Source organism: Pecten maximus, chromosome 18 (assembly GCF_902652985.1).
Source record: "Pecten maximus chromosome 18, xPecMax1.1, whole genome shotgun sequence".
NCBI classification, from domain to species: Eukaryota; Metazoa; Mollusca; class Bivalvia; order Pectinida; family Pectinidae; genus Pecten; species Pecten maximus.
The window spans coordinates 6,169,885-6,197,332 of record NC_047032.1 but is presented as its reverse complement, the minus strand read 5'-3'; the positions used below and the strand labels follow the sequence as shown (position 1 = coordinate 6,197,332).

Genomic DNA, 27,448 nt, shown 5'->3' with positions numbered 1-27,448 from the left:
AAAGTTAAGATTGAATGCAAGCTGAAGAAGTGGATGTATCTTTTTAAATGACACATTAAAAAGTATATTTCTGATTCAAATGCAGTATTATTATTATCATAAAAAATGATTCAAACTGATATAATTTTGTTATCCGAACGTATTAGTTCGTAATTTATTTCATCAGCAGTTTTACATCATAACCACCAGCATTAAAACTATGCCGTTTATCTTTTTAGAGATATTTCTTGTTTAAATATAAAACTAGATATGCCACTGTGGTCCAACGATGTGTGTGCCTTACTTTTTGAATTGTCGTCAAGTGACAAGTGATTAATGTTGCTAAGAAATATATATTTCCGTGCCACATGCAGTCTAGAGGAGACAAAAACTGGTTTGCTATCAAAAATCTGGCACTGGGCGTTTCTGATAAAGATGGCGTAAGTTACTGATTTACAAATGCCCATCGTTTAACAAATGTTGTCTGCTTTCTTGCTCTTTATTAAATCTGTTATGTCTTCGTGAAATACGGCTATTACAACTTACTAGTATTTCATATAGAATGATGGATCGTGACATTCTGTTTAGTTTTACATATTCTAAAATAGTCTGCAGTTGGTAGGCATAATTATATATAATTAGATCTAGATCTAATTATGTTTTAAAGATTTATATAATTATATGAGTTAACAATATTCTCTTATGATCAGGCATAATTTTTCAGTTTTTCTGATTGACTTAATTTATTATTAATCATTTCTTATGACGTAAAGATAAATTAAACAAAGGTAAATTTACGTAGGCCTACTCGCACTGCGTTCAGAGAGGTCACCGATATACAATGTTCTATAGAGTTATGTCCCTTCCAGGATATTGCAGACGGCGTATGGACCGGAAGCAGTTTAGTGGACAGTCATGGCCGACAACGAAGAGCTGACTGCAGAACAGACGGAGAAACTTATCCAATTTCAGGTTTCCTTTTATGTTGTTAATCTTTTGCTGGATAAGTTAATCGCCGAACGTTTATTTTAATCATACCATAGCCATATGATCTATACGCGAAGCCTTTGTCGATTATGAATGACCAACAAGCTCCAAGTTTGTCCTAAAGCTGTTTACGTCCAGCTTCTGAAATCTAGTATATTTTGTCTGATTTGAACCAAATATGAAATCACGGAGAAGAATTTGCTTTCGCTTATACATAAGACGATAGATATATATTTAACTGTCAATAGTATATATAAATGACTTGCTTTAATGTTTATGTTTGGTATGCGTCATTTTATGGGAATAGAAATGATAGTACGTTGTGATTACTGTAGGTTTAATATAGGCGTTACGGAAATTGATCAATAACTTACACTACACAGAGAAGAGCATTCATTCTACCCAAGCTACCCATTGTAAATAGGGAAATTATACGTAAGATCCGGAAATAATACATATACATTTAAATGGAACTTGGAAGGTGATTATGCTCATGAATGAAATAAGAAGATTGTAAATATTTATGATATATACATTAGTTTTGTTTGAAGTCAAAAAAGTAAATAATACATCAGATGACATTAGCTGTATTTATGTTTATCATTATGGAAAATGAGTTTCCCTTGCTGTAACCAGACATTTTGGAGAATTCTTATGAAGAATCGTTTATTATATAAGCTTTCATCAACTGGTTGTTTGGTATTCAGGAAAAGATACTTTCTGGCATCCATTATAAAGCATGCCTTTTTGACTTAGAAAATTGATACATTTGTTTTCTGACTCGATCCTCTTGTGAACTGTTCTGTACACTGAGTGCACGTGGGTCCACATAAGTTACAAACTTCAACAAAAACAGAACTTGAGGATAATAAGTAGTATTGTTTAAAATTAAAATGGAGGATTTCGCAAAATATTCCATAAAACCAAACCTAAAGTATCAGGGCTCTTGACTTTTTGCAATTTCAGAAGGTGGATCACTATTTCTAAGAAATCTGAAGGGTCAAAATATGTCAAATAGACCCATGAACTTTGAAACCCAAGAGTCAAATATGATTTGAGTATTATGGGATCTATAAAGTAAAAGAGGGCCAAATCTTCAAAGCAGACTCGACAGGATATTAGCAGTATGCCAAATTTGATAAAAAAAACTTGCCAATAATTCATTTATAATTATTATCTTCAAAGCAGACTCGACAAGACATTAGCAGTATGCCAAATTTGATAAAAAAAACTTACCAATAATTCATTTATAATTATTATAAAGGTAACAATTCATATACCGTATCACGTCCGCATCTGACATTTTTTTGACAAGTTTGCCATTCACTAATTAAAAGTTATGGGATGCTAAAATTATACCTGAATGTTTTCTTTATATTGAACATAATTATACTGTACTGTCAATATAAATAAGGATATTTTTGTTAGGGTGACCTGTATCTATTGTGTTTTGTCTGTTATTGTGGCGTGACATTTTAGACTTCTCCAGTGCCACTGGTGCCATGCATGGAGCTGGAAATTGGTAATATTAATGATGTTAAGGAATTCGAAGGGAAGTCAACCAATTCAAGTGTTGTTATCTTTGGGATCGCTCATGATCAGTACTTCACGATGGCACCGGTACCATGGCAAATATATACAGTATTGCACTATCTCATTTGTTGTCTTCCACTAATGACTATACTGCTTTGGTTTGGTTTGTTTTTGTTTAACGTCCTATTAACAGCCAGGGACGTCATTTAAGGACGTGCCAGGTTTGGAGGTGGAGGAAACCCGGAGTACCACTATACTGCTACTGAGTATATATATATACTACAGTAGAACTATAGCTAGGGTCTAAAAAAGTCAGATGACCAATATGCAAGCAGCAACTAAGCCTTTTGTTTTTATTTTGTTTAGATTTTGTTAAATTTTTGTTTAGTTGTAGCGTTAATTTCTCCAACATTCTATACTGGGTAATTCATACTTCATTTTGCTGTTACAGGATCTGTCTGGAATTGAAGAGATAGGACGATGTCAGGAGATCCTTCAAAGACACAACTGGGACATTGAGGTAATTTACGATATTTTTAGACTTTTTCTTTCATTAAGCTGCAGTAGCTATAGGGTGACTAATAAAAAAAGGTGACATGGCCTCCACATGTTTACCATAGTAAGAATTTGCCTTGACCAGCTGATGTACTTTATAATCCCAGACATATTATTGCAGGTCGCAGTACAAGACACTTTCAATGAAAGAGAAGGTGCACCTTCTGTGTTCAACGAACCGCCACCACCTCCAGAACCCAGACAGCCCACAATGAACTTACAGCCCCCAGACCAGAGGTGAATCATACCAGGTGGCCTATTAGGCTACCGAGTCATAAAATCTAGGCACCAATTGCTAAAGTTGGTCACCAAGCCAAGTTGTTTTAATTCAAAAAAATATTTTAATTCTTTAGTTCATTAAAACATATCTCTGGAACTTTTTTTTATTGTAAGCGTCATTTTAGCATTGACCTTTGAAAGATTAACCAAATCGCAAATTAACGCATTTTTTTAGGGGCCATGCAGACGCCTTATACGTCAATACCTAGTCGCCAATGATGAATTTAAGGGGCCATGGCCACTAAATTAGGCGCCACTTTGAGCCCTGCATTACTTTTATTCTTTTTCTTCCAGGGCTTGAAATTAATTCTTTGTAACTAGCAAAATGCCCGTTGAATTGCAGGAATTGCTAGTTAAAAATTCTGTGTACTCCCAAAACCTTTCTCAAGTTATATTACCTATATTCTTATCATCTTTTGTCTGTTGTTGTGCATCTGTAAATAACAATTTACATTTTTGACCTCTTCTCAGAAACCACTGAACTTATTTCAATGAAATTTTGCACAAACCTGCCATGGCCAAACAAGGTTGTCCAAAATTGTGAATTATATAGTCCCCAGGGGCCTAAGGGGCTGAATTTCAAAATTCAAAATACTTCAGTAAAATAGAATTAAAACTCTTCATATATGAAAGGGTTTAAAGGTGCTTTACCAAAATTCCATGACCCTGGGGTATATAATTGCCTCCTTGGGATGGGGTAGGCTTTACTGTAATTTATATAGGGAAATCACCTTTTGACTTTCAAATGTTGGATTGCCATTGAAAATAATTCAAAATTGAAGTTGATGCGCGAGCCAAAAAAAGGGGTGTCAAATTGACTGAAATTTCAAATCAAGAGCTAGATATATAGTAGACACCAGAACTGTTCACAGATAGAATGGTCATAAAACGCTTAACCCAAATTGTGAATTTCAGGGGTTAAAATTGACTGTAGTTTAGAAAGGAAAACCACATTTTTGAGCATCATTTGTGTCATGCCATTGAAAACCTTGATGATCAAACTATTGTTAGAATCTATCAGTATGGATTAGAATATTTGATGGTATGTATGTATTGGCCATGACTGACCCATAAGGGACGATAGGCAAGGCCAAAAAGGATCAAATTTAAGCTTAAATTTCTAAAAACATCTTCGCCCAGATAAGGTACATTTGTAGTACCAATTACTCTTCATAGGTGGAATGGTGCTTTACCAAAATTGTGAATTTCATGACCCTGGGGTCTTATGTTTGCCCCTGGGGAGGGGGTAAACAAAATTTCAGTTTATGTAAGAAAATCACTTTTTTGACTATTATTTGTCTCATTTCTATTGGAATTAGCAGTTTGGGAAGCTTAGGCAGTTTGCTGGTATGCAATTATTAGCCCAGACTGACCCCCAGAGGCTAATGGTAGGGGTCAAAAAGGGTCAAATTTACGCAAATATTTCAAAGCTCAGGTGACCATTAAGGCCCAGAGGCCTCTTGTTAGAAATTCCAGGAGGCAAAACAGTACTTTTCAGAAATTAGAATGAAAAACATAATCAAATAGACATGTACACTCAATCAATTTTGGGAGTGAAAAACATGCTCTGAAGGATCAACTGCCAGCCCCTGACCTTTATACTCACATCAGCCTTCTAACCTCCTAATGCCCTCTGCTATTCTGACATTTTCTACTTTTTTGTACTTGTAGAGTGTTCACAGTAGCTCGGCGACCACCACAGGGATTTTTCCAATGGACTTACTACGTCGTCATGTTTCCTTTTCGATTTGCTTACACCAGTGTTATAGACCTTTTAAGATTTGTTTGTGAGTATATATCATTGATAAATATTACCAAACAGAGGTCAATCTAGGCTTTTGCAGAATATTTCTTTTTATAAAATGGTAAATTTTAAGCAGGAACAAATTTAGATAAGACTGTAATATCGGTTCATTGGTTTAACCAGGTTACTACCAGGCCATAGCTGTCAAATTGATCTTTGGAACGTCTCGATGTCAAATTTTGAGTTAATGTTTCTTTTGGAAAATTATTATGTTTCTAAATATAGTCAATATTGGGAATTAGAAAATTACCAATATTCATATTTGGATGATATCTCTTTTATAATTCCAGGGCCACAATCCAAAAGATAAAGAGTAAACTGATACTGCTTTACTGCATAACAAGTTGTCACATCAGTCTTTTCTCTAGCAATTCCCTATAACTTTCTTTATGATGTTCTGTCTATATTTAACTTATTGGAGTTTCATTAAATGAATTACCTTGACCTTCCTTGCTTTCATTGAATTCATGAAGATTGTCATAATCACATTTTGACAGTATTGTGATACTAGCCCGGTGATACTTGATATCAATTGGCAAAAGCTGAATTTAACATTACATTTGTGTAATTTGTATAAAAAAAATTTACTTTTGATGAACAAGACTTATCATGAGGTTTTGTTTTTATTTTACAGTTCGTTTAATTCGTCCAGACCCTAGAAGAAGTAAGTTATAAAAACTGATTTTATTCCAGATATATGTTTATTTCAGATATAATTTTCCTAGATATGATATTATTCTAGATATATGAATCACTTTTATGTTGCAAAGTTTCAGATTAAAGTCTATTGCAGATTGTTTTCTTAATTTGATTCCCCCTCATGATCATGATCATCCATGGCCTGATTCAACAGTTTTGTTTGCTTTCATTCAAAAGACGAGAAGGAACAAATTGATAATGACTGGTCCAGATTTACATCCCTAGACCAGCAGTAAACTCTTAGGTTACTGTCAACATACAAAAGACGAGATGGAACACATTGATAATGACTGGTCCAGATTTACATCCCTAGACCAGCAGTAGGCTCTTAGGTTACTGTCAACATACAAAAGACGAGATGGAACACATTGATAATGACTGGTCCAGATTTACATCCCTAGACCAGCAGTAGGCTCTTAGGTTACTGTCAACATACAAAAGACGAGATGGAACATATTGATAATGACTGGTCCAGATTTACATCCCTAGACCAGCAGTAAACTCTTAGGTTACTGTCAACATACAAAAGACGAGAAGGAACATATTGATAATGACTGGTCCAGATTTACATCCCTAGACCAGCAGTAAACTCTTAGGTTACTGTCAACATACAAAAGACGAGAAGGAACATATTGATAATGACTGGTCCAGATTTACATCCCTAGACCAGCAGTAAACTCTTAGGTTACTGTCAACATACAAAAGACGAGAAGGAACATATTGATAATGACTGGTCCAGATTTACATCCCTAGACCAGCAGTAAACTCTTAGGTTACTGTCAACATACAAAAGACGAGAAGGAACATATTGATAATGACTGGTCCAGATTTACATCCCTAGACCAGCAGTAAACTCTTAGGTTACTGTCAACATACAAAAGACGAGAAGGAACATATTGATAATGACTGGTCCAGATTTACAACCCTAGACCAGCAGTAAACTCTTAGGTTACTGTCAACATACAAAAGACGAGAAGGAACATATTGATAATGACTGGTCCAGATTTACAACCCTAGACCAGCAGTAGGCTCTTAGGTTACTGTCAACATACAAAAGACGAGAAGGAACATATTGATAATGACTGGTCCAGATTTACAACCCTAGACCAGCAGTAGGCTCTTAGGTTACTGTCAACATACAAAAGACGAGAAGGAACATATTGATAATGACTGGTCCAGATTTACAACCCTAGACCAGCAGTAAACTCTTAGGTTACTGTCAACATACAAAAGACGAGATGGAACATATTGATAATGACTGGTCCAGATTTACATCCCTAGACCAGCAGTAAACTCTTAGGTTACTGTCAACATACATAGTTTGAGGCATCAATATTTTAGTGCAAAATCAAATTCAAACAAATGAGCAGATTAATGAATTAGTGTACCAACAATGGTTGCCATAAAAACCAACGTAGATAAACAACAGTTAGTGCAATCATAGTTCAGCGGAATACTCCCGGTGCAAAATTGCTGAAGTGAAATTATCGCTAAAATAAAATATGTACAATAACAATTCCTGTATAATTTAAATTCATCAGTATTATAAGTAAAAGGGGGGGGGGGGGGGACGGACATTAGTGCTATTAATTAGACATTTTATGGAAAAATGGGATATTTCTGAAATTGTGAAATAGTTCCTTTATGCAATATGATACATGTAAATGATATTGACTTTTGTTCCTTTGTGCAGATGTTACAGATCCCATTGGTGATGTAGACAGATTTATAGCCAAATATAACGAATTGTATGGTGATGAACATCCGGCCTTCTACCGTGGTTCTTATAGTCAGGTAAACCTGTTTTAAAGCTTCAACAGAGAGACTTATAGCCAGGAAAATTAACTCATTCTACAGACAGACTTATAGCCAGGAAAATTAACTCATTCTACAGACAGACTTATAGCCAGGAAAATTAACTCATTCTACAGACAGACTTACAGTCAGGAAAATTATCTCATTCTACAGACAGACTTACAGTCAGGAAAATTATCTCATTCTACAGAGAAACTTATAGTCAGGGAATTTTACTCATTCTACAGAGAGACTTATAGTCAGGGAATTTTACTCATTCTACAGAGAGACTTACAGTCAGGGAATTTTACTCATTCTTCAGAGAGACTTACAGTCAGGAAAATTAACTCATTCTACATAGAGACTTGTAGTCAGGGAATTTTACTCATTCTACTGAGGGACTTATAGCTAGGAAATTTTACTCATTCTACAGAGAGAATTATAGTCAGGAAATATTTTGTCAAATAGACTCATGTTGACTCTGTAAGTTGTAGGTGAAATGATTTTACTCAATCCGTTTGTTTGACTCTGTTGTAGGCCCTTAATGATGCTAAGCGAGAGTTACGGTTCCTGTTGGTATATCTCCATGGTGATGATCACCAGGACACACATTCATTTTGTAGGTAAGTTGCTTCTGAACACAACCTAATTCTTGGTCAGGTGAATGTTTGTATCAGGTAAGTATCTCTTCAACATAAAATGACAGATCTCGCCATGATATCTGTTGATGTATCATTAACAACAAAAACACAGAATTTGTCCTTTAGCCACACAGTAATAACAGTTCTACAGAGCTCACTGTAAATCACTTTATTTTGTAAACTTACCTCTTCAGGCATATTTGTGAATATAGGTGTATGCTGCTCTAGAAAAGATATTTTATTTGTGCATGATGTGCTATTATAATCATAAACTTTGCAAGACTCCTATTTGTAACCGATAGCTCGGTCACAATCCAAAGATGGTATTTTCATACACAAAATCGCCAAGGTTTGGTATTCAGGATTGGCTCACTTGTGTATTGTATAAATGCTGATATTGACAAACTCAAAAAACTAACTTCTTGGATTCGGCAAGAGCATCTGGTCCAGTGATAGAATGTTAACTCACTTGTTCAATTAAATGTTTAATGTAGCCTTTACAAAACCTACAAAGCACTCAGTTAAAAATAAAAAGTGTTGAAGTTCAGGTTAACCGTAACTTGTGTATAATGCTGGGTATAGGTTGAAATATTGTTACCAATGAACAGTATAAGTTAATATAATCTTTAAAAAGGTCATGATACATGAAATCTTCTAAAGGCAAATTCAATGTTACAAATCTGACACTTTTACTCATTATCAAAAATCAAAATATACTTCAAAGAAACCCTGTGATCAATTGTAGAATGTCAGGAAAGGAGAGATAGAGTGAGTAGTGAAAATGTTTGTATTCGCTTAAACTTAAATTGTTTGTTTTATTTTCTAGAAATACTTTAGGAAACGCTGATGTACGAGACTTTATCAATGGACGAGTGTTGTTCTGGGCGTGTAATACAAACAGTCCCGAAGGGTATAGAGGTAAGAGGTTCTTAACTACATATAAGACACAGAGTTCTTACATAGAATATCTACATCAGTGTAAACTTTATGTACAGTCCTGAGGGGTATAGAGGTATGAAGTTCTTAACTACATATAAGTCACAGAGTTCTTACATAGAATATCTACATCAGTGTAAACTTTATGTACTTGAATTGGAGCATTGAACAGCTTTATGGCGTTTTTAGTCGTAATGAATGACAGAGCTTTGCAGGAAAACATCATATTATGTGATAGAAGAACACAACCAATATGATATTTAAGAGTGACATTTCCATGACCTCACTGTCGCCTTCATCAGATTAATGTCCAATGTGAAGCTATTAGCACTAACATACGTTTTGTATCCAGTATCTGAGATGTGTCACTACAGATGGCACACTCTTAACCCTTTCACCCCTACTGACCATATTGGACTTCAAATTATGAAAGAATGGCAGAATCCATTAACGTTTCTTAGGGTTGAAAGGGTTTAATATCATATTGATTGTGTAATATTAATTCTATTTATATTACCAACCTGAAGAAAATGTTCCAGAATATCATCTTGTGCAATAAAAGAAAATTTCATAGTAAAGCAGATACATCTCTATAACCTTTGCTGACTTACGTAGATTTTGATTCAATTCCAAATATTTATATTTCCACTCAATTCAGACTCAATGAACCTACCACAGTTAACTCGAGTCATTTTTCAATGAACTATATCAAGTCCGGCGTAGGAATACATTTGTTGAGCTTGGACTATATTTTTTTAATTCCTTTTCAAAAGTGATCATATTTATATGAAATCAATTCCTTTAAAACTAATATTTGTTTTAATTCACTATTAAGTTTGTTCACGAAAGAAATCCTAAAAGTATTAACCATATGTAGACGAAGAGTGATGACGCACAAGTCCCTATTTGTCAAAGACAAAATATTGTACAAAATATCAAAAAATATAAATATAAGGATTGAATAAAGTTATGTTGAGGTGTATGGGGGTATAAACCTCTATAGGTCTTGAGACAAATTTATTATGAACTGCTTTGCAGTTCATAAAATTTGTCTCAAGACCTATTGAGGTTTATACCCCCATACACCTCAACATAACATTATTCAATCCTTAATTGTCATCACCAACAGTATCATCCATTAAATGCACTGTGCAAGTGGCTACAATCATGATGTCATTATGGCCACCAACGGATGCTGTTTTCAGTCATTTTAACATGCTTACCTCAAATTTCCTGAAAATTGCATGTTTTATGTTGATCTACTCCCTCAATAGGGAAGATGACAAGCACGCCACTTTCCATAGCCTTAAGCGTCACTATTGTACAGATATTTTTGTGTTACAGTGTCCAGAGCTTTGAGAGAGAACACTTACCCTTTCTTAGCACTAGTTGTACTACGACAGAACAAAATGACAGTAGTAGCTCGGATAGAAGGGCCAGTAGGTAAGTCACAACCCCCACTGACCAACCCCTAATGACCACCCCCCACTGACCAACCCCTAATGACCAACCCCCACTGACCAGACCAACCCCCACTGACCAGACCAACCCCTACTGACCAACACCTACTGACCAACACCCACTGACCAACACCTACTTACCAACCCCCACTACCAACACCCACTGACCAACCCCCACTGACCAACACCTACTTACCAACCCCCACTACCAACACCCACTGACCAACCCCCACTACCAACACCCACTGACCAACCCCCACTGACCAACACCCACTGACCAACCCCCACTACCAACACCCACTGACCAACCCCCACTACCAACACCCACTGACCATCCCCCACTGACCAACACCTACTGACCATCCCCCACTACCAACACCCACTGACCAACACCCACTACCAACACCCACTGACCAACACCCACTACCAACACCCACTACCAACACCCACTGACCATCCCCCACTGACCAACACCCACTGACCAACACCCACTACCAACACCCACTGACCAACACCCACTACCAACACCCACTACCAACACCCACTGACCAACACCCACTGACCAACACCCACTACCAACACCCACTGACCAACACCCACTACCAACCCCCACTGACCAACACCCACTACCAACCCCCACTACCAACACCCACTGACCAACAGTTGAAAACACCCACTGACCAACCCCCACTACCAACACCCACTGAACGACCCCCACTGACCAACCCCCACTGACCAACCCCCACTACCAACCCCCACTGACCAACCCCCACTGACCAGTGTAATTAGCTGTGACTGTGTCTGTGACTTAAATAAATCACGTACCAAGCTGTGGCTATGTCTATGACTTACTGATTTTTCATGCTCTTACACAGATGGTCAAGAACTTACTGACAAGCTGGAGCGTGTGATGAACGAAAATGAGACATCACTTGTTGCCGCTAGGGCAGAAAGGTAATACTCATCAGAGGAGGGTAGTGGATAGTACCAAGGGGAGGTAGTACTCATCAGAGGAGGGTAGTGGATAGTACCAAGGGGAGGTAATACTCATCAGAGGACGGTAGTGGATAGTACCAAGGGGAGGTAATACTCATCAGAGGACAGTAATAGATAGTACCAAGGGGAGGTAATACTCATCAGAGGAGGGTAGTGGATAGTACCAAGGGGAGGTAATACTCATTAGAGGACAGTAATAGACAGTACCAAGGGGAGGTAATACTCATTAGAGGACGGTAGTGGATAGTACCAAGGGGAGGTAATACTCATTAGAGGAGGGTAGTGGATAGTACCAAGGGGAGGTAATACTCATTAGAGGACGGTAATAGATAGTACCAAGGGGAGGTAATACTCATTAGAGGACAGTAATAGATAGTACCAAGGGGAGGTAATACTCATTAGAGGACAGTAATAGATAGTACCAAGGGGAGGTAATACTCATTAGAGGACAGTAATAGATAGTACCAAGGGGAGGTAATACTCATTAGAGGAGGGTAGTGGATAGTACCAAGGGGAGGTAATACTCATTAGAGGACAGTAATAGATAGTACCAAGGGGAGGTAATACTCATCAGAGGAGGGTAGTGGATAGTACCAAGGGGAGGTAATACTCATCAGAGGAGGGTAGTGGAATGATAGTACCAAGGGGAGGTAATACTCATCAGAGGACGGTAATAGATAGTACCAAGGGGAGGTAATACTCATCAGAGGAGGGTAGTGGATAGTACCAAGGGGAGGTAATACTCATCAGAGAAGGGTAGTGGATAGTACCAAGAGGAGGTAATACTCATTAGAGGACAGTAATAGATAGTACCAAGGGGAGGTAATACTCATCAGAGGACGGTAGTGGATAGTACCAAGGGGAGGTAATACTCATTAGAGGACAGTAATAGATAGTACCAAGGGGAGGTAATACTCATCAGAGGAGGGTAGTGGATAGTACCAAGGGGAGGTAATACTCATCAGAGGAGGATAGTGAATAGTACCAAGAGGAGGTAATACTCATTAGAGGACAGTAATAGATAGTACCAAGGGGAGGTAATACTCATCAGAGGAGGGTAGTGGATAGTACCAAGGGGAGGTAATACTCATTAGAGGAGGGTAGTGGATAGTACCAAGGGGAGGTAATACTCATTAGAGGACAGTAATAGATAGTACCAAGGGGAGGTAATACTCATCAGAGGAGGGTAGTGGATAGTACCAAGGGGAGGTAATACTCATCAGAGGAGGGTAGTGGATAGTACCAAGGGGAGGTAGTACTCATCAGAGGAGGGTAGTGGATAGTACCAAGGGGAGGTAATACTCATTAGAGGAGGGTAGTGGATAGTACCAAGGGGAGGTAATACTCATCAGAGGAGGGTAGTGGATAGTACCAAGGGGAGGTAATACTCATCAGAGGAGGGTAGTGGATAGTACCAAGGGGAGGTAATACTCATCAGAGGAGGGTAGTGGATAGTACCAAGGGGAGGTAGTACTCATCAGAGGAGGGTAGTGGATAGTACCAAGGGGAGGTAATACTCATTAGAGGAGGGTAGTGGATAGTACCAAGGGGAGGTAATACTCATCAGAGGACGGTAATAGATAGTACCAAGGGGAGGTAATACTCATCAGAGGAGGGTAGTGGATAGTACCAAGGGGAGGTAATACTCATTAGAGGAGGGTAGTGGATAGTACCAAGGGGAGGTAATACTCATTAGAGGAGGGTAGTGGATAGTACCAAGGGGAGGTAATACTCATCAGAGGACGGTAATAGATAGTACCAAGGGGAGGTAATACTCATCAGAGGACGGTAATAGATAGTACCAAGGGGAGGTAATACTCATCAGAGGACAGTAGGACTGGTACTAAACCCATGCCTGGTAATAAACTCATGCCTGGTAATAACCCTATGTCTGGTAATTAACCCATATCTGGTAATAAGTCCATGTCTGATAATAAGCCCATGCCTCACTTTAGTCAGACGATTGCATATGTTGATGTTATACATTCTTGATCCAAAAGTCGGTTAATTGGCCATAAACAAATGCAATACTTGAAGTCGATAGTATCCGTCATTTATTAAAGAAAGACATTTTTTATTTCAACATTCAGATCAGCTTTATACATCTAGGATTTTCAAGACAAGAACAAAATCGGGAAGGGGCTTTTTACCGAATGTAGATCTAGTTCTAAAAGTCTTGTTAGAATTTGGAGGAGACTTATTGCTATTACAGGATGGATAGGGTTATATTACATCGTGGTGATTCTACCTTGTAATACATCCATTTCATCAATATCGTAAGATGGATGTAATAACACTTTTGTGACATTATATTTATGACATCACAATGGTTATAAAACATCACATAATTGTCTCTGTATGTTATCGGTGTCGAAATTATTTCAAATTTATCTAGAAGTTTTCACTGATATAGTATGAGTTATGTGATAAACACAATCTTAAACTTGTGGCTATATGATATGGAATTTATCAAATTCCTTTAATAAATGTATATGCCGCTCTCCTAGGGGCCGCGGAGGCCGAGTGGTTTATGTGTCCCGACACTTTATCACTAGCCCTCCACCTCTGGTTGCGAGTTTGAAACCTTAGTGGGGCTGTTAACAGGTACTGACCGTATGCCAGTGTTTTTTCCCCGGGTACTCCGGCTTTCCTCCACCTCCAAAACCTGGCACATCCTTAAATGACTCTGGCTGTTAATAGGACCTTAAACAAAATAGACCAAACCAAACTCTCCTTAATGTTCATAGCAGAAAAGTAGCTTTTAAATCCCAGGAGTTGTGTTCCTAAACAATTAAAATGAGATAACAACAACTAAACCCTTGGATTTTGACGATGGCAGAAAAGTAGATTGAATGAATCATTCATTACTTATTTTCCATATTCATAATTAATATTCTGGGTAGAATTTATGGTGCTCTAATTTTAGAAAATAAGTTTGACAATTATTTGAAACTTGATTTTATTATGATATGGATGAAAGATGTTGGATATTAGCATAGATAACATAGAAGCATACATGTAAGACAGAGTATTTAAAAGATCTTTGGGATTTTTCAGGGAAGAAAGAAATTTCACACAGACTTTGCGACGAGAACAGGATGAAGCCTACTTAGAGTCATTAAGGGCGGATCAGGAAAAGGTTTGAAGATTTGTTATCATGGTACATCAGTAACAGGAATACAGGATGGCTTCGTCTGTCTATCCTTAAAAAAGTATTGCTCCGACAAATACTTTTTAGCTTTTTGGTTGATTTCAAACAAAGTTCAAATGCAGGGTTGGAATATGTTGTAAATTGTAGTTGTAAGCATGTTTGTTAAGTTTTCCCAAAAAAATATTGTCATAGTTACCAAAACATAGGTTTCTGATTGGCTATCTGCTCATGACATCTGTGATAATTAAATTTGGTTTAATGGAAGTGTAATATGAGGGATGGTTATTTTTGTGTGGGATTAATTTTGGCATATTTCACAGATGATTAAAATTCATGAAAATTGGTCGCCCCAAAATAGTTTCATTCAGAGGTATAGTAGGTCTTTTGTGACTGTTAGTAAATCGCTGTGATAAAGTTGTTAGATTCGAAAACTAAAACTAAAGTTGTTTTATAGTGTTATTCCACTGATAAATAGTACCCTGTATTAAGGTTTTACAGTGTTATTCCACTGATAAATAGTACCCTGTATTAAGGTTTTACAGTGTTATTCCACTGATAAATAGTACCTTGTATTAAGGTTTTACAGTGTTGTTCCACTGATAAATAGTACCTTGTATTAGGGTTTTACAGTGTTGTTCCACTGATAAATAGTACCTTGTATTAGGGTTTTACAGTGTTGTTCCACTGATAAATAGTACCTTGTATTAAGGTTTTACAGTGTTATTCCACTGATAAATAGTACCTTGTATTAAGGTTTTACAGTGTTATTCCACTGATAAATAGTACCTTGTATTAAGGTTTTACAGTGTTGTTCCACTGATAAATAGTACCTTGTATTAAGGTTTTACAGTGTTGTTCCACTGATAAATAGTACCTTGTATTAAGGTTTTACAGTGTTGTTCCACTGATAAATAGTACCCTGTATTAAGGTTTTACAGTGTTGTTCCACTGATAAATAGTACCCTGTATTAAGGTTTTACAGTGTTGTTCCACTGATAAATAGTACCCTGTATTAAGGTTTTACAGTGTTATTCCACTGATAAATAGTACCCTGTATTAAGGTTTTACAGTGTTATTCCACTGATAAATAGTACCTTGTATTAAGGTTTTACAGTGTTATTCCACTGATAAATAGTACCTTGTATTAAGGTTTTACAGTGTTGTTCCACTGATAAATAGTACCTTGTATTAAGGTTTTATAGTGTTGTTCCACTGATAAATAGTACCCTGTATTAAGGTTTTACAGTGTTGTTCCACTGATAAATAGTACCTTGTATTAAGGTTTTACAGTGTTGTTCCACTGATAAATAGTACCTTGTATTAGGGTTTTATAGTGTTATTCCAGTGATAAATAGTACCTTGTATTAAGGTTTTACAGTGTTGTTCCACTGATAAATAGTACCCTGTATTAAGGTTTTACAGTGTTGTTCCACTGATAAATAGTACCTTGTATTAGGGTTTTACAGTGTTGTTTCACTGATAAATAGTACCTTGTATTAGGGTTTTACAGTGTTGTTCCACTGATAAATAGTACCTTGTATTAGGGTTTTACAGTGTTATTCCACTGATAAATAGTACCTTGTATTAAGGTTTTACAGTGTTATTCCACTGATAAATAGTACCCTGTATTAAGGAGACTAATTCAGCTATCTCTGTAGGAGAGAACTCGACGTGAAGGGTTGGAGAAACTCGAACAAGAAAAACAGAAAGTGGTGGATGCAGAGCTGGAACGACAAAGAATGCTTCAGGTAAACATTAAAAAGTTCTTTTAAGATGTTTAAATCGTAACAAGTTTTGTAAAACATTTAACTCTAAACTGGTTTTTTTTTCAGAATTATTTTTTATTTTGTTTTCAAAGTTGTTTACATTGCATTAAAATCCACACCCATTTTCTTCACACACAGAATATTATATATGGATGAGTATGTGTATCATCATCTTCATTGGCTCAATACACCTTACCCATAAACAATAATCATCCTCACCATTATGAAAATAAGTTTACAAATGTAAAAATCCTAAAACTTAATCTTTTAGAATGTTCCTTTTTGATTGAACACATGTTATAAAAATTATCCATGATTGTTTTTATACTCCTTGAAAAATGAAAAAGCAAAAATAAAGTGTTAATCTTTCAAGCATTGTTGAAAATATGGTCTAATAAAAAATTTTCATTTCTGCTACAGAATTTGGTACAATATTGATTGATTTGAATGACTTTGTAACGTTCGATCATTCCTGGTGTAGTGTTAATTTGTCGGCACAATATATTTCTGCTGTCTGTAAACTCAATATAATTAACTGAGAATATATCAGTCTTTTCAAAAAATGCAAAGTTTTGTTATGGATAGCTAGTTGGGGTTGGGGATACCACATTCGACTTTCTCAAAGATGACATGGTTCAATCCTCTCATCCATAGAGAGGTATCGGAAGTCTCCTGCCCGACCACATGAATTTTCTCTGGGTACTCCAGCTACCTCCAATAGTAAGTCACATCTAAACCAACAATAGAGATTTATTAATATAATGTGTTTTGTAAGTGTAGACATTTGAACAATTTACAGGAGAGGGAACAAAGAAAAGAGGATCTGAGAAACAGTATACCGGCGGAGCCCGCACCTGATCACCCCGACAGAGTACAGATCGTACTGAAACTCCCGCACGGGGAACGTGTACAGAGGAGGTTTCTCAAGTCCGACTCACTTAAGGTATACATGCAACATATTAACCTTATAAATCATACAAATATGTAAAGTCCTTGTATTTCATCCCCTGGTCTAGAAAAAACTTTAGTTTCATGTCCTTGTCTTAATGCTTAATGAAAACTAACCATCATAACATTTTCGAAAATATTCACAAAAACAAATATCCAGAAAAAAATCCTGAAATTTGATGTCTCATCTTCGATATCTTTCATTTAGCAAAATATTGGATTCAATTCTTGTCTTCATTTGCAGACAAAATATCATCTGATATTCACAGAACTTTAACTTGATAAATACAGAAGTCAGATAAGTGAATATTCAGGAATAGGATTTCCCTGCAGTAGCCTAGCTCCATAACATGGCTGATGTTAATCAATAATGGGGAATGGAGGATAAAGATGTTTTTATGGCAAAAATGTATGTTTCTTTTTAATCTGCATAATAATAACACTTATTTTAGCCGTACTTATTTAAATTAATCAAAGTTTCAACAGTTTGATTCAAAACTTGGAATATTCACTTAGAAATAGGGAGTGTTTGAAGATATAAACATTTCGTATTTTGTTTTAGACAATGCACCATTGTATTTGAATGTTTTGTTTTGTTTTTCAGCACCTGTATTATTTCGCGTTTTGTCATGAACAATGTCCAGATGACTTTCATATAGTAACAAATTTTCCCCGAAGGACTTTACCGTGTGAACCTACAGAAGAGGTGCCAGAACCTCCTACGTTTGGTGAGGTGGGACTCGGCAAGACTGAGATGTTATTTATACAAGATAATGAGGCCTAGCAAGAAAGCAATATACATTTATAAATAATTCCAGGTTTTTGTGTCTCGGATTGTGCGATTGCCGAGAGCAGAACTTTTTTTGTTGAAAGCTCTGAATGTTGCCATGTGATAAAAAGTTGGATTGCCGAAATGTGTTTATTTGTTGAAAGAAACTTTAATGTAATTCCAATTAACACATTTAATTGGAGGGAAGTCACTGTCAAAAGTATTTGTCAAATCTAATTTTTCAAATATCTCTCAAAGATTTTCTGACAGTGTAGATGAATGTGTTTGTTAGATATAAGATCACTAAAGAATGGTTTTATTGTTGTAAGAAACATCTGTCATTGTTGCACAATTGTTTTCAGGTTTAAAATCAATATGAAGGTCTCTGGCAGAACTTTTTGAGCATTGTAAGGAACTGAGATATGGAATCCAATGTTTTGTTTATCTACAGACTTATTATATGTAAGTCAGTACTTTGTCACACAAGAAAGTGTTGAGGAGCTGCTATCGAAAAAGACAGAGGTCTGACCTTTGAATGAAGCTTGTTTTCTATGAGGGTTTTGATAGTGTAATGGTTGTTATTTTTGATGGGCTCTAGTTTTTGTATTTCAAGGATAAAATTTGAAATTCACACAAATAGAGAAAATTATAGTCAGTTTCATAATTTATACAATTGAAATTCACAGATATTAATAATATTATAGTCAATTTCACAATACATTTCATATTAAACAGCAAAAATTGGTCCATTGATAATAACAACTTTACAGTGAATTGTCTTTATTAGAAAGAAAAGTTGAATTTTGTAAAAGGTAATGAGCATTAGGGTCAAATGTCAAGGTACAAATGTCAAGGTCATATGTTTGGTCAAAGTTGAATGTCCAAATTGATTTTTTAGTGGTTAAACAAGTGGTTAGTTAGTAGCCTGGGTTGGGATGGCTTAGTATTTAACCATTGCATCACATACTGTTGGAAAAAATTGATTTATTTTGGAAAGGTGATCTTAAACTGTTTATCCAGCAATACGCCGATGAGGTTCTTTTGGTAATCGCTGTCTCAAAGTAGGGACTGGCTTATTGCAGAGTTGTGATATAGTCTTGGCAGATTTACTGACATGTATTTGATATAAGTGGGCTTATAATTACAGGGCATTGGCTTGTGCTTTTTGCTAGACAAGTATGGTATGTGTGCAGACTACTAGGGTGTGAAATTTAGAATAAGCAATTAAATCACCTTTATATGAGAGAAATATACTAATTTTTCCTTAAGTCTTATTGCTGTATAAACCTGTGAAAAGGGGAATTATAAAAAAATATAGTTACCAGTAATGTAAAGGCTGTCAATTACAACTGGTTATAAACTTATAATTTTTCGTTATTTTTGATGATAGAATATAATTTAAACAATAGATAATACCCTAGTATTTTAAAATACAATACAATACAAAGAGGGGTGGGGGTACATTTATTTTAAAAAGAAATAGTCTGTTTCATAACTCTACAAAAATACAATTATCCTTTTTGCTTCAGACTTTGAGTAATTGAACCATAAAGCCTTAAAAGACACCAGAAATCCAGAAAGGACTAAAACGTTAAACTTTTTCTTCCTTTCCAAACTGTGAATGTAGTTGTCTATGATTTCATTAGTCTGATCAGAGTCAAGAAGGAGTTTGTTTTGGACTGAAAACTGGTGTCACTCAGATTATAAAACTAAATCACACATGCTTTACAGACGATATAGTGTGGCTTTCAATTTTCTAATTTTACAGACTCATTATTAAATGACATGAGCATTAGTTGAAATAAAACATAACAAAAAATTCAAGTTCAAAAAACATATTTAGCAGTAATAAGTTAGTCTTAGTTAGTTTTTATGGAAATAGGAGTCAGGAGAATTTTCCTAAATATCTCGGTAGTCTTAAGGATTTTAGTCTGAAGAATTTTCCACATATGTAGGTAATCCAGAATTTTCCACATATGTAGGTATTCCAGAATTTTCCACATATGTAGGTAATCCAGAATTTTCCACATATGTAGGTAGTCTTGAGGATTTCCTAGATATCTAGGCAGTCTTATGTAATTTCTGGAAATCCGGATGGTGTTGACCTCTGGGAAATGGATTATTTGATTGGAGTACCAAACTACAATATGATTATGTGTCTGTAGTTGTTAATGTTATGATTATTGATAGTGTATTTTAAACAAGGCATGTCACTACATTTTAGGTTTAATGTTTGGCATTACAGACGATTTAGTTAATTTAAGTGAAAAGTTCTCTCAATAAGTCAGCATCCAACATGTTTGACATCTGTACCCATATCACTGATATTTGGTATTGGATTTTCACTTTCATTTTCTGCTTGTGCAAAATGATTAAAACAAAACTCAGAATATGGAGGAGTTAAGGCTATATGCTACCCTACATTGTAAAGGTGAGAGGAGCATTCAGTGATGATGACCAGGGGAGGAGTTAAGGCTATATGCTACCCTACATTGTAAAGGTGATACGAGCATTCAGTGACGATGACCAGGGGCCGGTTTGTTTATTTGAATATATCCCACTCATAAATCTTGACAGATCTGTAGGTGTTAGTACAGGCCTTGTTGACCTTTTTCCAGGTTGGTCTGAAAATGACATAAAATCATCAAGTTTGATATAATTTCACAAACAAAACAACTCTGGTGCAACCAATCAAACAGTTTTGACCGTGATAAATGACAAACAGTCCTGCATCATCTGTAATTATGGAAAGAACTGCGATGGAAGGGAGATAACTCAAACCTGACCACACGGGCAGGTTCTTCAAATGTTTTAGATTGGTTGAAGTGTGACAACCAATGCTCTTGTAATCGATGATGGACTATAACTACATGATACACCCATTGTGAATCATTCTAGTCCCTGTGATGCTACTCTTCTCCTCATTAGATATTCTGCTTATATAGTGATTATTGGAATCGCAGGGACTTGCCACAAATTCCAAAACCAGGGGTCATACATATATATGGAGTCATACACATACATGTATAAGATGTATATGGAGTCATACACATACATGTATAAGATGTATATGGAGTCATACATGTATAAGATATATGTGGGGGTCATACATATACACATACATGTATAAGATGTATATGGAGTCATACACATACATGTATAAGATGTATATGGAGTCATACATATACATGTATAAGATGTATATGGAGTCATACACATACACATGTATAAGATGTATATGGAGTCATACACATGTATAAGATGTATATGGAGTCATACACATACATGTATATGATATATGTGGGGTCATACATATACATGTATAAGATGTATATGGAGTCATACACATACATGTATAAGATGTATATGGGGTCATACACATACATGTATAAGATGTATATGGAGTCATACACATACACATGTATAAGATGTATATGGAGTCATACACATACATGTATAAGATGTATATGGAGTCATACATATACACATACATGTATAAGATGTTTATGGAGTCATACACATACATGTATAAGATGTATATGGAGTCATACACATACACATGTATAAGATGTATATGGGGTCATACATATACACATGTATAAGATGTATATGGAGTCATACACATACATGTATAAGATATATGTGGGGTCATACACATACATTTATATGATATATGTGGGGTCATACATATACATGTATAAGATGTATGTGGGGTCATACACATACATGTATAAGATGTATATGGAGTCATACACATACATGTATAAGATGTATATGGAGTCATACACATACATGTATAAGATGTATATGGAGTCATACACATACACATGTATAAGATGTATATGGAGTCATACACATACACATGTATAAGATGTATATGGAGTCATACATATACATGTATAAGATGTATATGGGGTCATACATATACACATACATGTATAAGATGTATATGGGGTCATACACATACATGTATAAGATGTATATGGAGTCATACACATACACATGTATAAGATGTATATGGAGTCATACACATACATGTATAAGATATATGTGGGGTCATACACATACATTTATATGATATATGTGGGGTCATACATATACATGTATAAGATGTATGTGGGGTCATACACATACATGTATAAGATGTATATGGAGTCATACACATACATGTATAAGATGTATATGGAGTCATACACATACATGTATAAGATGTATATGGAGTCATACACATACACATGTATAAGATGTATATGGAGTCATACATATACATGTATAAGATGTATATGGGGTCATACACATACACATGTATAAGATGTATATGGAGTCATACACATACATGTATAAGATGTATATGGAGTCATACATATACATGTATAAGATGTATATGGAGTCATACACATACATGTATAAGATGTATATGGAGTCATACATATACACATACATGTATAAGATGTATATTGGTTGCATATTGACATCTTGTCCCTATGATTAGGTGGGATTCTCTATGGGGAAGACTTGAATCAAAACTTGCTAGGTTTATCAGTTTTTTGGTTCTCGAGATTTCTCAGTTAAACTGTTAGCAAAGTAACTAAAAGCTGTGAACAATTCTACAGTGTTATTATCTACAATTTTACTTGATTTTGAATTGGTGAAACCATGTTAGTCTGGATTTTAATGAAATTCCTTGGAATTCTCATGAAAAAAGAATGAAAAATGATACTGTAAGGTAACCATATTTCAATACCTTTTTGGGACCAAAATAATGATGAATTACTTTTTTTATGTGTAACACGAAATGCAATTAACATTTAGTGAAGAAGTATTCTGATGAGCTAGATGGTAGTTCTACCAACTTACAGTTTGAACTTGGAAGTCTGCGAAGTAAGGAACGTGTCACTTACAGCATATAACAAGTTGATATAAAGTAGCTCAGTGTTATCAAGTTCAGATTTTGTCTTGTACCTCAGATAGGGATATTTCTCTGATGCAAGGTGCTGGATTTTCATTCTTGTCCCATTTGTAATACACTTGGAGCCAAATCTCACTTGGACGCTTGTCTATCCAGGCACAAAAACAAATAAACAGTCTGTATTGAAATTGTTCTATTTTTCATAACAATGATTTCTTTAAAAACAGGAAATGATTTGAAAAAAAACTTTTGGCTTAATTTAGAAAATTTGAAAATTTTACAGTAATTTCTTTCAAACTGTTACTCAATGAGGGATTGTATTAATACTATTATAACTGGGACAGGTATTTATTGCTGATCGTTTATAGTCCAATAACATAACTCTGTTGTAACATGTAAGTAAACAAACGTTAAAGGTAAACATCTGTTGTAACATGTAAGTAAACAAACGGTCAAGGTAAACAAGTGATCAGAAATCTGATATCAGTTATTTTCACACTGAAATCATTCCGCTTAATTGAAGTTAAATGTGATTGTGTAAATTGCAGTTTCTTTGTCTTGTTAACTACAGAGAGTATTTTGGATGTGGCAATTCATCTCGTTTATCTGTTGAAATTATCTTGTGAGCTTAAATTTCAGTGGTCAAAATAGATTATAGTACTTGGGAATTACTGAAAAACAATTTTATTTATTACAATAAATCTTGAATCAGACAAGATAAGGTATGATTTTATGTCTTTTTCATGCCATTAGTGAAAGGACTGGTCTCTTCGGTAAGATAAAGAAATTACCTACCTGGTATACTTTATCTATATTCCAGTTTTACCCAGAGATGTACCTTGGAGAGAGAAATATAACATGATCAGAGGAAATATTTAATTAATATTCATCATTAAAGATTTTGTTAATTATTTTCTGGTAATTTCAGTTTCATTTTGATGGTCGAGGACACCTTTATATGTTAAAATTCTAAGCATTTATTGTGAGCATTTATTTTACCTGTCATTATTGAATTTTTGAGTGGAGTACTATTTTCCATCAAGATTTGTCTACATTATGTGTATTTATTACAATATTATGTAAAATTGTTTGTATGTTGTTTGTGCAGCGATATCAGAAGTGAGCATTTTATAATGTCACAAAAGAGTTTGTTCCCCAGGTATTTGCTTGTTGGAATCTGAATCATATGGATGTCAAAGTTCATGTTGGGGGAAAAATATTTGACCAATAAAATTAAAACATGTATACTGGCATTTTCGAATTGAATTCAATGGTTTCATTCTCAATGTGAATGCAATCGCCGGTATCTTGAGGCTGACATACTTGATAATATGGGAGGGTACTCCTTTTTTACCCTACAAGGTAATTTAGAGTATATCTCCCCTCCTCCCTCTCTTTTTTTTTTTTTTTTTTTTATAAATATTTGTCAATTCTATCTAATTTTTATTGATTATTAGTCTATTTCCTTAATTATTCATAATATCAAAAGTCCAGTTACTCTACTTTATTTAGTAAATTCCATTTTGACTAAAGCAGTTGCATAAATTTTAACTGATCTAAGGGGAGATAATTCCCAGATAATTTAATGGCACAACTCTTCTTGCAAGCAAACTTTAATTGGTGTTTTTTTCAGTTTAAACTTTTGAATCGCCCATATGAAAGAATCTGCAACATTTATTTACAGGTAAAATTTAACTTTGATCAAGGTGACATTGAAATTGTGGAATGGTGTATATATCCTGTTTATTTGGATATTATCAATTAATGTGTAAAAAAGTACTGGAAATATATTTTATGTACAAATAATGCACAGGCAGTGAGAGATGAATAAAAATTTTGTATCTTCATCAATTTGTAATTAACTTGTCTTTGTTTTCATTGCACTTTTACATTTCATTTCACAGCTGCTGCGGTTAAGATTTTAGTAAACTTGGCTAAAGAAGGCATTGTACGATAACATGGTGTCTGATGTCTGTCTGTTGTCTGGTGGCTTGATTGTTTAAACAACTGCTTCTCAACACCAATGAGTTCTTCAGCTAGGAAAAAGTGTTTCTAGAAAAAAGTCGTTACTTTGAAGAACAATATACATGTTCCTGCGTCAACTTTCTCCTTTGACTTTTTTTAGCATATCTCAGTAACTGTTAAATTAATTTTAAAACTTCCTACACACATCAATCAACTGATCTGTTGTGCCTTTGGTTACAGAACAATTTTTAGTTGCAATATTTTCAAGTTTACTATGGAAAAAAGACAACTGTCAAAATCTAAGACGGCTGGCTGTTGGCCATTTTATTTTTTGCACAACTAGGGTGTCTGACGTTTTGTTCTTTCTGATCACGAACCTGTAACCTCGGGAACAAGAGAGAACTTACAGGGATGGTTGATGGACCATGGACATATTTGATTTTGGACTGAAAAGCTGGATGGACAAGCACTATCTGAGACATTAACAAAGAAATGAAGTAAATTATGTGAAAAAGAGTATGTCTAAACTTTTATGAGAATATTCATGGATATTGGATACTTGAACAGAAAATGGCAACCACGATATAGAAATACATGCATATCAAACAAATGTAATCAAACAAGAAAGAAAAGTATATCACACAAAAGCAATATGGTATTATGTAAGAACATGTGTGAATATCAGTATGATAGGTCAAATGACAATGTCAATTAATGTAACAAATATTGTTTTTACTGTAGGTCATTTTCATTGCTTAGTGGACACATTTCCTTCTATATTTTAATGAAACATCACATGTATGTTTGCACTAACAAAATTATATTTCATCTATTGATAAAGAGTCAAAGTCAATGTTACTAAATTAAGTCGTTTTTTGTCCTCTCTAGAAGGTGATATTAACGGATGATTTTGATATGAAACGACAAGTATAATGTGTTTGTACCAAAGCACACGTCTCTTGTATAGAGTATCATGCCATAATAATGATTCTATTGATTTTGTCACTAATGACAGAAAAGCAAAACGTGTCACAATATCAAATGTAAGTGTACAACTAAATCACATTGTCTAATCATACGATATTGCTTAACATGGAATGTCAGAATTAACCTGTGTTCCATTTTGCTTACATCCCATTTTGCTTACATCCCATTTCGCTAACATCCCATTTTGCTTACATCCCATATTGCTAACATCCCATTTTGCTGTATGGATTGATCCAAGAACAACACTCTACTACGTCACGCTTTACTGTCGATACATCCTTTTGAAATCATCTATAGATGATGTGCTGAAATAATAAAAGAAAACAAATGCTACAAATAATTACTGAAAAATTCTTGGCATTGTTAAGGAAGTTTTAGCCCCAGGAAGAAATTTTACGTCGGCCGACAACCATCCAATGCTAACAGAAGCGGGAAGTTTAATGCTTCCATATATAATATCCAGAAAAACGTTTTGTGATCATTTATCGTGTTTGCTGAATATCATTTAACTAAATCACACACTTCGTCATTAAAACTGGTAACAATCTTCCAGAGTATGTTGTATCCACTCAAAATATTATACCTTAAATAACAGAATCATAAAACTTGAAGAACTATGATGTAATTATATATAGGGAAATGTATTTAGCAATAAACTTCAACTTTATTTCACACAAATGGTTATTGTTGAGTCCTGTGTAGATGATCCCTACCTGCTCCTGTATTATAAATTAACTTACATAGGTGGGTGTACGCTTAGAGAGGGGCGCTATATATAGCTACATATCGTCATGTATAGCCTTCCCACAATGTAACTGGTTTAGGAAAGCTATAGAACAAAGGGAAACTACATGAAAAATAAGGGAAAAAGTAATAACCCCAAATTTCTGAACAACAAGAAGAAGAAATTGTATGTGTACAAGGAGAAGAAGAAGAAAATGAAAAAGAAAAAGAAATTTGATGTGTACCAGTACGGTTTTCTCCTTTAAACAGCAGTGCTCCATCAATTTTACTTTCTTACAACAGATTGGACTCTAATATCCATTTCTTTTAAATGTAATTTCTCCTCTATTCGGTAAACAAAATTCATATTATAACGCTTAAATTGGAGACAGACAACTACTGTACATGTAGTCCTTCGATTTAAAATCACATACATAAACCGGCTTGTTGGTTGGTTGAATGTGGTTTGCAAGATTTTTCGTCTCCGTTCACAGTGCTTGCATGTGTTAGGTGAGGTGAGGGGGCTGGTGGCCGAGGACGTGAGGGGGCTGGTGGCCGAGGAGGTGA

At 35.2% G+C, this 27,448-nt stretch overlaps 1 protein-coding gene across 2 annotated transcripts; it reads left to right on the top strand.

The window, feature by feature from the left end:
- Positions 1 to 867: 867 nt before the first annotated feature.
- On the top strand, positions 868 to 21,294 carry LOC117316706 (FAS-associated factor 2-like). 2 transcript variants are annotated; one of them, XR_004529981.1, is made up of 15 exons: positions 868 to 951; positions 2,951 to 3,019; positions 3,176 to 3,291; positions 5,005 to 5,120; positions 5,772 to 5,801; positions 7,530 to 7,630; positions 8,168 to 8,253; positions 9,098 to 9,189; positions 10,552 to 10,650; positions 11,543 to 11,621; positions 14,721 to 14,802; positions 16,473 to 16,562; positions 17,380 to 17,523; positions 18,133 to 20,728; positions 20,798 to 21,294. XR_004529981.1 is itself a non-coding variant. In XM_033871458.1 (14 exons), the coding sequence occupies exons 1-14, from the start codon at positions 895 to 897 to the stop codon at positions 18,310 to 18,312; spliced, it is 1,341 nt and encodes a 446-aa protein (XP_033727349.1). In that variant the 5' UTR covers positions 868 to 894; the 3' UTR covers positions 18,313 to 21,294. The 2 variants fall into 2 exon arrangements, 1 of the variants encoding a protein (XP_033727349.1); XM_033871458.1 differs by having other exon boundaries at positions 18,133 to 21,294.
- Positions 21,295 to 27,448: the final 6,154 nt, after the last annotated feature.

Coding starts and splice junctions, on each gene's coding strand:
- LOC117316706 (XM_033871458.1), top strand. CDS start 895: ATGGCCGACAACGAAGAGCTGACTGCAGAACAGACGGAGAAACTTATC. Junction 7,631..8,167: donor ACCGTGGTTCTTATAGTCAG/GTAAACCTGTTT, acceptor ACTCTGTTGTAG/GCCCTTAATGATGCTAAGCG. Junction 16,563..17,379: donor AACGACAAAGAATGCTTCAG/GTAAACATTAAA, acceptor AACAATTTACAG/GAGAGGGAACAAAGAAAAGA.